The sequence below is a fragment of the Callionymus lyra genome, chromosome 17, assembly GCF_982586985.1.
Source record: "Callionymus lyra chromosome 17, fCalLyr1.hap1.1, whole genome shotgun sequence".
NCBI classification, from domain to species: Eukaryota; Metazoa; Chordata; class Actinopteri; order Syngnathiformes; family Callionymidae; genus Callionymus; species Callionymus lyra.
In genome coordinates this window covers 5,392,591-5,408,432 of record NC_141834.1, presented here as the reverse complement: position 1 = coordinate 5,408,432, position 15,842 = coordinate 5,392,591, and the positions used below count along the sequence as shown (strand labels likewise).

The 15,842-nt window shown below is 37.4% G+C and overlaps 2 protein-coding genes and 1 non-coding gene across 4 annotated transcripts; all 3 read right to left on the bottom strand.

Moving 5' to 3' along the window:
- Nucleotides 1–658: 658 nt before the first annotated feature.
- trnaa-cgc (transfer RNA alanine (anticodon CGC)) lies at nt 659–730 on the bottom strand. Its single transcript has one exon. It is a non-coding gene; the product is annotated as a tRNA-Ala (tRNA).
- A 5,415-nt stretch (nt 731–6,145) lies between these two features.
- On the bottom strand, nt 6,146–6,698 carry lnc.lemp (lncRNA encoded micropeptide). The gene is made up of 2 exons (XM_087813182.1): nt 6,493–6,698; nt 6,146–6,358 (listed from the first exon to the last, which is right to left on the bottom strand). Exon 1 carries the CDS (start codon nt 6,664–6,666, stop codon nt 6,496–6,498), a length of 171 nt encoding a protein of 56 aa, XP_087669308.1. The 5' UTR covers nt 6,667–6,698; the 3' UTR covers nt 6,146–6,358; nt 6,493–6,495.
- A 326-nt stretch (nt 6,699–7,024) lies between these two features.
- On the bottom strand, nt 7,025–15,152 carry scml4 (Scm polycomb group protein like 4). Of its 2 annotated transcripts, XM_087812933.1 has the most exons (7): nt 14,819–15,152; nt 14,268–14,327; nt 13,748–13,944; nt 13,529–13,658; nt 10,874–11,065; nt 8,719–8,864; nt 7,025–7,808 (listed from the first exon to the last, which is right to left on the bottom strand). In XM_087812933.1, exons 3-7 carry the CDS (start codon nt 13,937–13,939, stop codon nt 7,683–7,685), a joined length of 786 nt encoding a protein of 261 aa, XP_087669059.1. In that variant the 5' UTR covers nt 13,940–13,944; nt 14,268–14,327; nt 14,819–15,152; the 3' UTR covers nt 7,025–7,682. The 2 variants fall into 2 exon arrangements, with proteins under 2 accessions (XP_087669059.1, XP_087669060.1); XM_087812934.1 differs by lacking the exon at nt 14,819–15,152 and having other exon boundaries at nt 14,268–14,519.
- Nucleotides 15,153–15,842: the final 690 nt, after the last annotated feature.

The window sequence follows — 15,842 nt, the reverse complement described above, 5'->3', positions numbered from 1 at the left end:
AGCTTGTATTTTGTTTGACTTAAAGCGGCGAATAAACGACCCGTGACACTCTGCATTGACCATTTTTCTCCACAAAGCGAAGTATTAAGACCCGGGAACAGGAAGTGACGACGTGTTGGAGCGACCAGAACGGAATCCTGTTTTGACCGTTTTAGTTCAGACTGTAAGCAGACTCTCCCAGGCATCAGTGGCTACATTGTTGAAAGAGAGGAGAATATCAAGTTAATCAGAATTCCGTTCTCACAGGAACTATTGAAGGGTAATTATCCAGTCAACATCAAGCTTTATCACGGTAGATAAACCCCCCATTTCCTGTTTAAGTTGGAGTTTAAGGCCAGCTACCTCCACGTAGTTCAGTTTATCAGAAATTCTCAACAGCAAGACCGTATACCTTAATTAATTGGTTCAAAGATAACCGAACATTTACATACTGCCATGTGCTTGTGAGCCTGTCGCAACCCATTGATCACTTGGCGGTTGATAAAATGGTAGAACACAGAACCCTTCAGTGACTAGTGGTGTACAGTATACGTTTACTCAAGTCATCAAATTGTTATTCAGCTAACAATATCAGATCTTACTTTAGTCCTCTTTGTAGTTTTCTTCATCTTGGTTTGATGATTTGTGATTGATATTATTGTAAGTTTCAAAACCAAAGTGGAGATGCTGGGGATTGAACCCAGGACCTCATACATGCGAAGCACACGCTCTACCACTGAGCTACATCCCCTGACAAAATAGAAGTCCTCAGTAAAGTATATTTCATGCTTACGTTGAATAAAAAAAAGCGAGAATTGATTCACTTATTGCTTCATGGAAACTATTGGTGACTTGTCTGAACACCTTTTGCAAATATAATTACATTTTCAAGGAAGAGTTCTACTTCATGTGCGCTCTGCCCTCTACCGGCTATCGATATGGCTAATCTGAACCAAGAAAGATTAATGCACTCGTGATTAGTTTGCCTGCGTGGCGCTTCTATCAGCTGACAAAACTCAGCGGGAAGCGTTCTTGGATGAAGATAGCCGAGGGCGGCCGCAGATATTGAATATAGCGAGGAGGATGATTGACAATTCTATGACGCTAATGGCCCATTCCTATTACAAGTTCTGAAACCATAGGACGAGGAATCACTTGGTCCCACCCTGCTTAGTAAAAAATAGAAATTGAATAGATTTTTTTTTTTTAACCATGTATTACTTAAGGTAAGGTAAGGTAGAACTTTATTGATTTAAATAGTTTTTTTCAAATAGCCACAGCAAATATAGCAACATTTCATAAAAAATAAATCAAAATAAAATAAGAACAATAACAAAGAGAAATAAAGAGAAAGAACAAGATGATACAATCTAAGTTAATCTTTATTTGGAAAAACAAGTATTACACACAACTAATTACAATTGGTGTGGGACAATATACTCCTTCTACTTCTTTCCAGGTTTGACCAGGTCCCTGAGGTTCTGTTTTTCGTCCTGTGGATGTTTCTCCTCGGACAGTTGCTGCCACACCTGGAGGGCCTCTTCCTCTCTTGTTTCTAGTAACTAGTCAATAAAAGGTATCCAAAGCCATTGACAAAAAAAAGTGAACTCAAAAGAGTAATGTAGGTGTCCTTTTGTAGTGACACCCATTATAGCCCTTATAAAAAAGGTTTACTTTAAGAACACCTAAGTTCTGGTCGATTTAACTTTAAAATTGCCTCTAGGTAAGAATACCTGAAGTTGGAGAACCACCTTTGAGTCTTAGTCCAGAAGAAACTATTAAGTTTATGTGGATAATAATTAATTGGCCTTATTAATTAACTATGAAACACAAGTTTGAATCAATCTCATTAACAAAAGTCACTACTAGTTTGTCATGATTATTTGTTCTTTACTGAGGAAGAGGCTCTTAAATTGACAGTTACACACCAAAGATGGATACACGTACAACGACGTAACGTTTTATAGATTTATTCAAAAAACTGTGATGACGAATTACAAAAATGAGTTTGAGTTGGTGTCACCGACCATGAAACGTATCTTAACTCGGATCAAGGGATCACAGGTCTCTGATGCATGGATCTTCACGGCGTCTTGAGAGGGTGTGAGGCAGGGGAGACGTGCCTCACTCAAAATTGTCGTCGTTGTCACAAGCACCCCACATTACAGTGGTTTACACTGAGTATTTATCCACAAACTCAGTGGTCACAAAATAATTGTTCACACTTGATTGGTTGCTATTCAAGCTCCCTGCTGAGTCCTGGTCTTGAAAATCGCTCTATAAATACTAATTACTTGCTTACTTATTTGGGGTCTTGAATGTCCTTCTCTCTCTATTCTCCATCACTCCATTGCAGTTGTTCGAATACTTCAAGTGCAATTCCCACAACAGCCCAAATTATTCTGGGATCCTTCAATCTATTGGTTCTGTCTTGATTCTTAAAATAAACCTAAACACATCAATTATATGATTAGTATAAACACATGTAGGTAGCTAGCAATCATATCAATTGAGGTTTTATTGCAGGTTTATAAGACTTGATCTTATTCTTTTTGTTTCTTTCCTTAGTCAAATCAAACACTTTGTATTACGTAGATCCATCCACATACATGTACACATGCACATCTACGCATGTTCATACATAAGGACATCTCAAATGGGTCTTTATTCAAAAATATCGGGAAACTAATTCTGGAAGCACAGCAGATTGTACATCTGTTTATTCTTCTCAAGGTAGACCCTGTCTCTGAGGGTCACAAATTCTGACCCTCCAAACCCTGGCTCAGGTCGCAGATTTGGTGTTAACAAGTGAAGGAGCCAATGGTTACAATGATATTGCAGATGGTTTGTGCAAGGTTCTCTGAAATAGATCCGTTATCCAAAGAAGGAATTTCCACAGGAAGCATCATTCACTAGACTTTTCTAGTCTTGTCATGTAAATCAAGTTCATTATTTAGTCAAATAAGACATGTTACTTAAAATATGATGTCAACACAGTTTGATGCCAGTTTTCAATGCATTCAAGAACCAACTTGAGCAGGTTCTGAAACTGTGCCTGCCTAGCTCTAGAAGTTGTAATGGAAACACGCAAACAGTGTATGGCCCTTGTAGAACCCATTCAATGGAAATGCACCATAGCTCTCTTTGAGACGCCTGGCCAATGCAAAAGTGTAGTCTAGGATGAGGCAGTTCCCAGCAAAGTGCTCTATGAACCTGTTTAGGTGGTTTGCCTCAGTGCTTTCTCACATGGGTTTCAAGCTTCTACCTGCTATGCCTGCTGTGCCAGATTTCCCATGCTGCCTGGGAAGTTCACAGTAACAGAGATCAGCATGTCCCAAGATGGTGAGTCCAAAGCTGTCTGCTGAGCCACTCAGAGTTCCAGAACAACAACAGTTATGGGCCTTAATCGTATGCATTTGTATGTGGGTGTGTAATGGAAAAAGTGTGTGTGTGTGTGATGCCCGGGTCCTCCCTCACTGCTAGGCATTCCAAACACTATGTAGTACAATTTATTTCAAATTAAGGTTAGAAAGGAGGAGGCGATAAAAGTGTGAGAACACCTATGCATTTGCCTGCAGAAAAAAGTTTCTTGTGTTCTTCTGGAAATATAGGCCTTGCACCAGTTGAGGTCATAACAGCTCAGTCAGAGAGGAGTCCCTGGGTGACATCCAACACACACATCCATTCTGCAGCCCGGGCTGCTTTCTAGCAGATTGTTTCTGTGGAGATTTTGTGCAGCGCTGCAGACACTGTCCCTCCAGGTAGACATGTCTCTGGGGCATCTCCCACTGGAGTGTCTGTGTCAGTGTTCGTTCCAGATCGTAGTATGGCTCTGGGTTCACGAGGAAGAAGTCAAGGTTCTGGGAGAGCACCCAGTGAAGCTCCACATCCAACCTGCGGCTGTCAGACTGACCCGTCATAGAGTCAAGAGCTTTGTCTCAAATCACACACTTGCAAACTAAAACTTTGTATTTTAAGTATATAAGTGCGTCTCAATTCTTAGTATGCGAAATGTAGTGTACCATTCACACTAAAATGGCGTACTAAAATGCCCACAAAACTGAGTAAGGATCGATGGAGACTTTCTACTCTAAATGTCTGCCATCTTAGTGACATTGACGTTGTAAACAGAAGTTATGTCATTCATATATACTGTATATGTATATATTTATATATACATATAGAGCGGCTGTGTTTGATTTGAGACATACTATCTGTCGAGAATTTGCGTACTTGTTAGTACGCTCACTATCCTAATGCATACTAACCACCAGTATATTGAGACACAGCTAAGGTGTAGTTTTCCGGGATGTCACTACATAGCTTTTCTCTACATGACTGAAAAAATCAGGATGGGTTTGCCAGGAGGGCCAGTGACCCTCAATGGAGCTCATTCTTTGGTAAATGAAAGTCCACACTGGGGACAATTCTGACCAGGTCATGTTGGTTAAAGGGATAGTTACACCGAGATGGAGGTCTCTAATCCATGTTGAGTCCCATCGGCAGGTCATTATCCTCACAGACTTTCACAGCAATGGTTTTATAAGACTTCTTATCTAACTGTTGGTGCCTGAGCTGCTGGTTGTCGTCTCTGCGGTTAATCATATACTCGGCAGCTTAGTTGTTAGCATCTAGAATACTCCGGTGTGCCATGGACCCAGAATCCAGAGCAGCTCTCTTCTCTAAGAGGTCCTGCAGCTGGCTGAGAAGGGTGCAAATGAGATGGTACCCATCTTAGAAAGTCAGACCCAGTTCTACTCTAAGTATTTCCTAGTAGCTAAGAGAGCAGGGGCGAGGAGACCGATTCTGGACCTTGCTACAACCCAATTATTCACATTCATAATTTCCTTCCCGATCAACACCCACCAAAATGTTTTCAGGATGTATAGAAGTTAATTCATTTCACAAATTGTATCGTGAAACCTTTAGTCAGTAGAGGGCCGAACACACATAGTACAAGTACCAACCAAATGTAACCGCCATTCTACGAACGTAACTCCCTCTACCCATGTTTTGGCGGCAGACATCTATGACCGAGTCTTTCATTCATATACAGGTAAAGATGAAGTGTAAAAAGATTCCACTCTAACAAAGGTACAGGCCAGCAGTAACTCAATGCTGCCAGTAATGAATGATTGATAATATTCTAATTAAAGACGAAGCTCTGTCCCATCCTTACCTGGAGGTTAATTAAAGTTGAAACACCACATGAGATTTGTTTAAGATGCTTAAAGCTCATAGATGTGTCAGGTGAAGGTCACAGAAGTTTCCGAGAAGCACGAACAACCTTGTTCTTGTGATGCTTTAAAGCCGATGATGTCAAAGTCCACCGACCTGTGTCTCTGTTGACCTTCTGTCCTTGAACTCGTGAACTCCAGCTGTTTCTCCTTCCCTTCTTCCCTCGTGCAGATGAAGAAAGTGAATGTTCTTAAGCTCGAGTCAACAGCTTGTTGAGAGGTAGTAATGGGCCTGTTAGAGGCGCGATAATGAAAGAGAGAGATCTGCTCACAAGATTTCATCTCAGAGTAGAAATGAGTAAAACGCTGCCGGCTTTAACGTGGAGCTCCTCGTGTTGGAAGTGCATTAGTGACACCCACAGGTAGATATGTCGAATTACAACTACGTGTTATCTGTATATTTAAACAAATTAAAGTTAATTAATTCAAATTGTTTCTATTAAAAAAAGTAACGACAGTAGTATATTATGTGACCAACACATTGTCATCAAACTACTTTAGTTTTATCATGTCCCAGCTACATAGGGGAAAACATCATTTAATAGATGAATCCGTCCAAAAATATAATGTATAACTTTCTATCAACCTCAGCTTGAAGCACAATTTCTTCATATTTTGACACAGATACAATACGTGGTAAAATATAGTTAGAATTAAGCGTATTAATATTTATTAAAATGTGTTCATTTGACTGATTTTGCCTCATGATTTATTATTCTCACTGTGTAATATCAAGTCTGTTAAATCACTTATGGTATATATTTACATGAAGTTTAAAATATATTCCAGTTGCTAAAAACTATTTAAGGAAGTTTATTCATTGTGGTGGTCCATTTCGGCCAGTAGGTGGGGTCATACGCTTTATATTCCAACTATATTCATAAACCATGATGTTTAAGTGATTTGTTTTACAAAGAATGTGAAATATATATATTAAAAAATACATTTATTGGTCAAACACTTGTAAAAAGATTCGGGGACTTTGGCAGCTGAGGCTTTAGACAAGTGAACATCCACAGAGAACAGAAAAATAGTTTGACCATGATGTTTGTAGATATTTAGGAAAGGAGAAGTTCAGGAACAACAGCAGGACGTCAGTTCATCTTCAGCATGTTTTGAATCCGTGTCAGCAGGTGCCAAACCTGAAGAGACGAAACACACGTAGTAGAAATTGATGCTTAACACATTAATATGAATGTTATAACTTCAGAGGAGATGGACTTGTTTATTAGCATTAGCATTAGCATGAGTCCCTGTCAACAACATTTGTGTTTACCCTTCAAGCCAAGTCCAGTTTCTTCTGGGTCTCTGCGAGTTTGTTTTGCAGCCGCTTCTTCCTCCAGTCCAAGAACTTCCTCCGCATTATGTTGGCCTGCCAGCCCGCCACGAAGCCGGCGGCGAACGACAGCACCACGACCGCCTGCACCGACCGGTCCGATAAGTCTGCCATGTTCACCTCCGCTGTCAGAGCCAGGCACGAGACACCTGGAGACCCCGGAAGTGACGTGGTTGTATTCACGCGAGATTACGTAGAGCGTCATCTCGGAGTTTTACAAATAACCTCCGGTTTGACGTTACATAGCTAAAGCAATTTATTATAAATATTATTATAACATTTCTCTGGGTATAATTAAGTATGTTTTTTTTTAATAAAGTTTGCCTTATACTATTCTTTATTTCAAAATGACGACATTTTGGCTTCTACAGCTTTCGTTTAATAAATCACAGAATAGAAAGTTATAGCATGTAAATAATATTATTTATAAATGTAAGGGGGGGGGGGGGAGCCATTTAATGCAACACTTAAATTGAGTTTTAATTTGGTTTTAAACAACATTGTTTTCACATAGAATTCCAAGAGAAATAATCCCACGATCATTCATTCATAAATCTATCACAAATTACCAAGGTTAAACGCAAGAAAATAACAAACACATAAGAAACTATTTCCTGAGTGTTGTAACATTGTAAAACAACAAACAAAAGAGAAAATATTTGCCATGAAAGATCTGAACACATTAATGAATATTCATTTAGCTAAATACAAAAATCTTCCATGCATTATTCTCATTATCGAGCTTCTGATATTAGACAATCCATTTTCCTTGACTTTTGCTTTATTTAATTTGTGTCTTCTGATCAAAAAAACTGATATGAAATAAACATGTAACACTGATGACAAATGAAGTGCTTGTTATGAGAATCTCATGAACAAATGTTTTGAATATACAGTATATACATGAACCCTGAGGTGCAAAAATGTATTGATGTTCCTTGGAGTAGAATGAAAAATGTTAAAATATTCAAGTCATAAAAGTGTTACGATTACAACTTAAAAAAAAAAAAAAAAAACACAGATACCCTGTAGATTGATGTTGCTGATGCTCCTGATCACCTGGTACACTTCAGATACATCCTGTAAAGTCGTGTAAAACGTCGGCACAGTTTAAGCTACACTGAACCAAATCAAGGTTGATTTTGTTTCAGCCGGTCAATGTGGAAACAGAGTTTAAGCGCGGGGCCCAGTTTAAGTCCCAAATACTTCATCATCATCTCACTTTTTAGCAAGAGAAGAGCGTCTCCATCGATCTCCTGAAACACACAAGAGTTTTCGTTTGTTATAATGTGCAAAATTATAAAGGCTGCGACAAACATGCTCAACAGATCCTGCTGAGAAGACTGAGGGATGAAGTGGGACTGTGGTTCTCGTCATACCTTTCTGGGCACAGTTTCAGTGTATCTGCCAATAAAGTAAGGTCTGAATCAGCGGATCTGTTGTCTAGAGTCCCTCAAGGTTCTGTTTTAGGTCCTTTATTATTTTTGCTGTACTTGGTTCCCCTGGGTAAAACTATTCAGAGATTTCCTGATGTTTCTTATCACGTTTTTGCTGATGACATCCAGCTCTCCTGCTCTTTTGATCCAACTGAGCCCCAGAGTCTGAACTTAGTCAAGTTGCTAGAAATCAAACAATGGCTGAGTGAAAACACTTTGCAGCTAAATGTGGACAAAATTAAACTCTTTTCATTTAAAAGATTTTTCACGGTTTTGTATCTTGTGGGCAACACTGGGTTCCTCAGATAAATAAATTACATTTTCTTAAATTGGAAGATAATCAACCAATAACTGATTTTAAATATAACTTTTTTGTTATTCAGTTTGTGCATTTTTTATACTAAAAATATAACTTGGTCTAAAAGAAGGTTAATTAAATATGTTTATAAATCTCCTAATGCATAGTTAATGATGGAAAGTAATTAAAGCAACAATATGAAACGTTTTTTAAATCATTATTATTTCATATTTTCTTTTATGATTGGTTTAATTTTGAACAGTCATGACTTATGTTGTAGAAATCTCTGGCCATTATTTTCAAAGATTGTCCCTTTAATGGCTATTTGTAAGTAACATTTCAAACAAAACACTTTAATTTACAAGCGTATTATCAACCTCAACTAATATTTATTGTTCTATATAACATTACAGTTAGCAATACTGCACTCACATGCTTCCTGAAGGTCTCAGCGTGAGGTCCGAGGGATTGTGGGTCAGCGTCCTTGATGAACCAAACCACTTCCTCCACACTCCAGCTTGACGGGTCCTTCTCACTGGGCTGCATTGACTTGGCACTGTCCTGAGCTGTGAAACAAGCTGTGGAGTAAAGGTTGGTAGAGTTGAATGTCAAGTCCAATTCCAAGGTAATACCCAAATGACACATTAGCTATGCTGTATTTAATTTACCCTGCTGGCTTTTAAAACAGCTGTTTCAGCATGACAGAATTTAAAAAAAAAATGGTCAGTATATCTGCCTTAAATTGGATTTTCTGTATTAATAAATTGTTCTGTCCTCATAACCCTAAGCAGAGAGAAATGATTAAATGCATGTCCAGTATGTTTAATAAGAAGCATTAAGGAAGAAGAAAATCACATTTAAATTGATTAGTTTTACACATATTGAATTACACACGATGAGGAATGAATTTATCATTAAAGTCTCAATTTTATTTGACAGAGAAGAAAGGAAAATTATTGAGAGAATAAAGGAGCTTTAACTTTTCAGAGAACGTGCTGCTTAAACAAAGATAAACAACCGTGTGATCAACTAATTGAGTTTTATTACCTTAAGAGATTATAAGAGTTAGAAAACTAGATTTTAGAAGTGAACAAGATGAGTTAATGAATATTTTGATGTTTTTGTTATTCCAAATTTTTCTAATGAAGAGCAAATTTTATTTTTAATTGCTGCCGGATAAACTTACCCGAGTACATTTGTAAAAGAAAAGAAAATTATCAGTAATTTATCAGATTAATTTGGCAAATGTGTGTTAGTAAGACGCTATAAGCTAATGAAGTCATAAAAAAATTGGAAAGTAGTAAAAACTTTGCTATATTTGCTATGTGTTTTGGCAAAACCTCTGGATGCTACAATACACTTATAGTTCTTTTAACAAGCTGAACGTGTTAAAGACTCATATATATGGTTTAAAACAACTATTCCTCGCATAAAAATGAATATTCCAAATCTCAATATGAATAGAAGAAATACTAGTCACTTAAAACATATTAGACGCACCAGGGAAAGACATTTAAAGGGGACCTCACATGTTTCTTCTCAGTAAAAAGGTTTAAAACAGTTATTTTAACAGATATTTCCTGCAACAACTCCAGCGACGACCTTTCTCGCTGCCTACCGTGGTAGATCTCAGTGATCACGAGCAGATCATGTCTACTTTGGTCACCAGGAGGGGAAGACAGGCCCTAGAGGATTCAAATCCATTGAATATTCAATACTCAACCAACTTCAGCTCGTTGTCCACAGAGATGCTGATTTTCCACAGCAGTCCAACCTTATTTTCAAAAAACCCTTAAATCAGTAGCATGGGTCCCTTTACTTTTTGTCATTTTATTCAGTCGTAATAGGATTTTATAGTAAATATTGAAAAGGATATTTGTCATCAATATTCCCCCTCGGTTTATTTGATTTAGCCTTAAGACATCAACTCAACAACTGCATTATTTAGTATTTTCTACATATTATATGATATTTCTTGCATGTAAAATGTTTTCCAACTCTGAGTTTGAGTAAAAAATACACATTAAATGTAGAAATTAAGATACAATTAAAACAGGTTTTCAATTGTTAACAAGTTGATTCAGTTTATTAGAATATTATTATTTTCTAAATAAATATATCATTTTTTTAATTCAGTAGGTGTGAGTATAGAGGATGATAAACAAAAATACATGCCGTATTTAGCAATGGCGCATTAGAGATTTTACAGCATTAGGAGTTACACTATTCTGACATGAGTTTTGCCAGAAAAGACATTTGCGTATTTGATGGCTCAACCAAAGCACTCAAGTTCATATTAATGTCCCCTAATAGCACATTATCAACCTCTTATCTACTCTTCACGCGTTTGAACCTGAAACAATAGGACTTACAGCATATTCATTAAAATAGTAATTGAAAATATATTCACTTATAAACTACTTGATTAAGTTGATTAAAATGTCAATATTGTATTGATGCAATAAAGTAGGTCTTCAATAATTTGATGAAATACTACACATAATGAAATCACCATGTAAATGACTTTGTATTTAAGTTAAAATGCTCAACGCAGTTTGTTCTTCTCATCAAGGACTGAAATAATCACCATTTCTGTTTGCTTCCTGGAAGCTCTCCGGACTAGACGGTTGTTTCCTCAATGGTGTCGGGTAACTGCGGTTGCCACGGTGACCACAGAAGCGCTTTGGCGGATGGAAGGGAGGATCACTGGAATCCACGGCGTAGCGTTTGAAGTCCGTGGAAACACACAGGAAGTCTTCTTCGGGCACGGATGTCTGACCTGTGACCGAGATTCAAGCAGATTAGTGAATACGATTTTTTAAACATAATGTGTTTATTAGTAAGTATTTTGCACATGAATAAAGTCAAATTCATCATGTTTTACTGTATAAACAAGCTCATGGATTATGCAGACAATTTCTATACTTTTATTTATTTTTAAATCTTAATATTTCAGCAGCATCAGCAGTGCATGTATTTTCTTAATCCAGAGAGTATCGTTCCGTTTCCATGAATCCAATAACGATGTTACGTCTTATCACAAGGCTGCTTTAAGAGGAAATATATCAGGTGTATAAGCACCTCTGAGTGATTTATGTAAACGTCTGAGCCGAGCCTCCGTGTCTATCATGCGCTCCCATCATCCGCCAGGACACAAAAAGCCACTACTGGTCCTCGACACATGAAATTCACATCCCCCCGCTTTCAAACGCACACTTAATATTTGCCTAATCTGCGCGGGACAGATAGTAGCCGAGAGAAGAATTTGAAAAATTGGGGGCTTAGAGAGCTGCAATGGTTTGCTTTGATTCATAATTGAATAGACATGTCTGAGTCTCTCCGTGGAATAACACTTGGGGAGGAGGATGTTTCTCCTTGTACAGCCTGTTAATATTGTCCACACGCTCAAGGAGACACTCTTCACTTTGAAAAACATTTAAAATTTAGCACCAGTATCAATGAAATAGAATGTTGTTTCTTGGACTTTGTACAGGAGCTACATTATTTAGGGTTGTTTGTTCTTATTTCTATTAACAATAACCCTTTTCTTTGGTGTTTAGAATCATGTTTATGTCTAAAAAGTATTTGTTAAACAATAAAAACACAAAAAAGCTGGTTCTCAGAGCTGCGGGGCCTTCATGTAACTCCAGAATTCTTCAACTTTGTAGATTTTTAAGTATATTGGCCTCAGTTATTTCAATTTAAGGGTCAAGTTAAAATGAAGGCGTACTTTTAAAAGAATCAAGTACATGTTTATTATTTTTTGACATAGTCTCACACCAATATCAGTAGGTACATATCAGTAGTGAATGATTTCCCTACAGTTTATTAGCTCTTAAATGCGTCCCATTAAACCCTATTTTAATTGAAGCTTCCATCTTTTATACATTTCATATAACCTTAATTAACGCAACACAATGTGCATTAATCGGAGGAAGGAAGTGAGGCAACAACCTGCAAAAACCAGCAACAAATATATGAATTAATTTCTGTCATACGAAAAACTTTTGCTATTGCTAAAATGACAGGCTTTGCAATCACAGAAGTAGGTGGTTCAGAATGAGTCTAGTTCTGCTCGAGGTTTCTGCCTGGTGAAAGGGATTTTTTTTTTCTCACTACTGTTGCTCCTTGTGATTCACTATGACCTGTTTTTATTTAGTGTAAAACGGTGTTATTTGAGATAACACTATATAAGACTGCTTCGAGATACCTTTGCTAAGAGTTAATACTTTTAATACAATTTAATTCAAATCAATCAGAATGAAGCTGACATCACCTTTAGAGGCAAAGGACTGTGACTTTGATTTACAGGTATTAATATATTAATAGGGGAGATATATAGCCATATAGGTTTTGTGGCTTTACTGTATACAGGTATACTTTATATTGAACAGCATATGAAGATTTTTATTGTCTTTTATTTAATGTTTTTTTTGCTAGTAAATCATGTTTTGTTTTTACCACAGTGCTTTCATGGTTTATATTTGAATAATTTGGGGGGAATAAAAAAACGTTTAAATTTTGTATTTACAATTGACATGCAAATATTTACGTTTATGTTGCAATTAAACATCTAATAAATGGCAGCAGTAATTACGTCCTCCACAGCAGATGCCACAAGGTTTAAAAAACTAATGAAAGCAGTTGCGACTTCAACAAGAGAGATGTGGTCTGTAAATAGTGCAACACCAGAGTTAAGTACTTGGACAATACTATAAATATATCCTTGTTCCTACAGTATCACAATATATTGAAATGTTGCCGGTGTATTGTGAAACGTATCGTAATAACGGATTATTGGAAATACATAACCCCTATAATTAATCTATATAATTATGAAACAGATATGAGTTACAATATGTATCTCAAACTCACCAAAATGTAGTTTCACATCAAAAATCTTTATTCTTTCATTGTTCATATTATACACAGTAACTGCTTCACATCCTAATTTCACATTTATACTTAACCCTTATGTTATGTCAGGGTCAGGGTGACCCAGATTTTGAAAAACAAATGTGTTTTTGTGGTATTTTGTAGGTTGTCCCTGGGCCAAGGTGTGTCATCTTGACGCAGAGACATCACAGGCGGTAATGAGTTTTGTGTGATAAATCAGTAGAATATTCTGATGACAGCCCTTCAATACATTTATAACCAAACAAAGAATAATATTAGCCTTCAAAGCATTGTTAAGGTCATGGCGAGTCTATTAATTCAATGTTATCTGTATACGTGTGTGTACCTGTCAGGACTTGGGGAGCAGCGGAGTGTGGCACAATAGCAGCCTCTTGTGGGATGGAGCCCATCTCTGGTTCTGGTGTGCTGTTGGGAGGCGAGTCTGCCCGAGGAGGCGTCATCATCCTGGGCCTCAGCTATAATCACACAAACACAATCATTCTGACATTTGTACACTTAGAATCTAAAACGATTATTATTTAAACTGATCCAAGATGTAGCTGACCTTGAATCCTGGTTTTCTTCCTCTCTTTTTAGGGATATTGAGAGGCAGCAGACTTTCTAAGTATTGGTTCTGGAACTTTCGGACCGGGGGTCGACCTCTCTTACGACCGGGCACTTTACCGTGGGGTGCCAGGGCGAAGTGGGAGCCAAGAGTCGGAGTCTGCATCTCCGAGAAAAGAGGGAAAGCGCTCATCTGACCTGAGAGACAGAAAAGACGACACATTTTTATTTTAAGCACTTTTAAATAAAGGAGAGATTTTCAAAAGCGACACATGGATTTATAGTCGGTCACATCCTCCCTCCGGGGCAGCAGAGGACACACACGTATCACTCTCTCTCACCTAATGTGACCTTTTGCATCTCAAGTCAAGTCATAGCTTCTTCTAAATCATTCTCATCTCTGATTATCAACACACACGTCTTTAATAAAGTGAGATAAATAAAAAATGTGACAAACAAAGGCGGGACTGTTAAATCTCCCTCTATCTTCTCAGTGAATATTTGAAAACAGAACCACGTACCTTTCACTTGTAAGTGCTTCTTCTCCCCCTGAATACTCTTGGCTGCTCTTCACGCTGATCCTGCAACAGTCCACTTTCACTTGGTGTGTGTGTGTGTCTCTCACCCTTCACTGAAACAACCCCATTCTTTCCTCCTCCCTTTCTCTGCTCCCCTCACCCCTATCCTCTGTCGCCTCCCAGTCACCATGGCAACACGCCTCTAACATCCCGCTGCAGACATGCTCAAAGAGAGGGAGTGTAGTGTGTGTGTGTGTGTGTGTGTGTGTGTGTGTGTGTGTGTGTGTGTGTGTGTGTGTGTGTGTGTGTGTGTGTGTGTGTGTGTGTGTGTGTGTGTGTGTGTGTGTGTGTGTGTGTGTGTGTGTGTAATGTAATTACAGTTGCAGCAGCATCTTGAGGTTTCTCCTGTCTGTGATGTTTCAAACTGTTTTTATGCAACAATCAAATAGGCGAACAACTATAACTATAACATTAAAATGAGATATACATTCGTTAATTATTTGTCAAATAATTGTTAACAATTTCTCATTTAAAAAAAATAACATTTGTCTTACCTTATCTTATAGATAGCCTGGGTCTAGACAAGGAAATACGAATTTAAGTACCTCTAAAAATAATTTAAATCAGATTATATGTACTACTAATACTACTAATAGTATATTTATACAAAAAGTATTTATCAAAATATTGTTTTTACTATGTTAACTGACGACATAACAAAGGTTTACATTGCTAGCATGCTAGCTCTAGATTGAACATTACAGTAGACGCACATAGCTAACTACCTAATAAACAAAAACATGATAATAATGAATAAAAATAAATGTATTATAAGCTATGGTAATGTAAATATTTACGAAGCTTGTAATAACGCGCGGTTTAGGAACAAAAAATGTATTTTAGAATCTTTAAAATCGGAACGAAGGTGCAACGGAAAAGCCCTTACAAATTAAAAGCCTTCAGACTCCGGTTATTTCCTTTCAAAGTAATAGCGTATACCGACCACTTTAATAGGAGTGGTCGGTTTAATTAAACAAGAAATAAGTTGAATGTCAAAGGAAAAGGTGAATATGCCAATTTTACACAAGATAAAAAATAATGAATAAAATATTGAAAATATTATTAAGGTGAATTATTAGATAGTGATTTATAATTAGTAGTATTAACCTTTAAAACAACTATAATATAGTAAGTAGGTCTAAAGTATTTGTTTAATTTCAAGAATAAGCAACCACTGCTACAAATGTGTGAGCTTAAAGGTGTCAAATGTGCAAAGGGGATGGTGTTGAGAGGAACGAGTTGAGCTTCTCTGCATCACAGATCCATTAGTTCCACTCAGGTTCTCTTAAGAAACGAGTTAACCAGTAGCATTGAGGGTTACTGGCACTGGTCTCTGCTGTGTATGACAGAATTAAGGTTCTCTAGGGGTCGCTTAGATCTATAGATTTTAGAAAGAGCAGTTATACTGAAAAAACAATTATCCAAACTCCTCACAGGCTTCAGGGTTAATTAAAAGAAATACATTTATAATTGTGTAAGGAAATGGCACAAACCTTCTCCACCGTCATGGCGACAGAG

What these genes read in the sequence shown, in the direction of transcription:
- lnc.lemp (XM_087813182.1), bottom strand. Translation starts at nt 6,666, where the DNA reads ATGGCAGACTTATCGGACCGGTCGGTGCAGGCGGTCGTGGTGCTGTCG.
- scml4 (XM_087812933.1), bottom strand. Translation starts at nt 13,939, where the DNA reads ATGAGCGCTTTCCCTCTTTTCTCGGAGATGCAGACTCCGACTCTTGGC. An exon ending in GAAGAAAACCAGGATTCAAG is followed by an intron (nt 13,659 to 13,747) that starts GTCAGCTACATC and finishes GTGTGATTATAG; the next exon opens with CTGAGGCCCAGGATGATGAC. An exon ending in TGCTCCCCAAGTCCTGACAG is followed by an intron (nt 11,066 to 13,528) that starts GTACACACACGT and finishes TCTCGGTCACAG; the next exon opens with GTCAGACATCCGTGCCCGAA.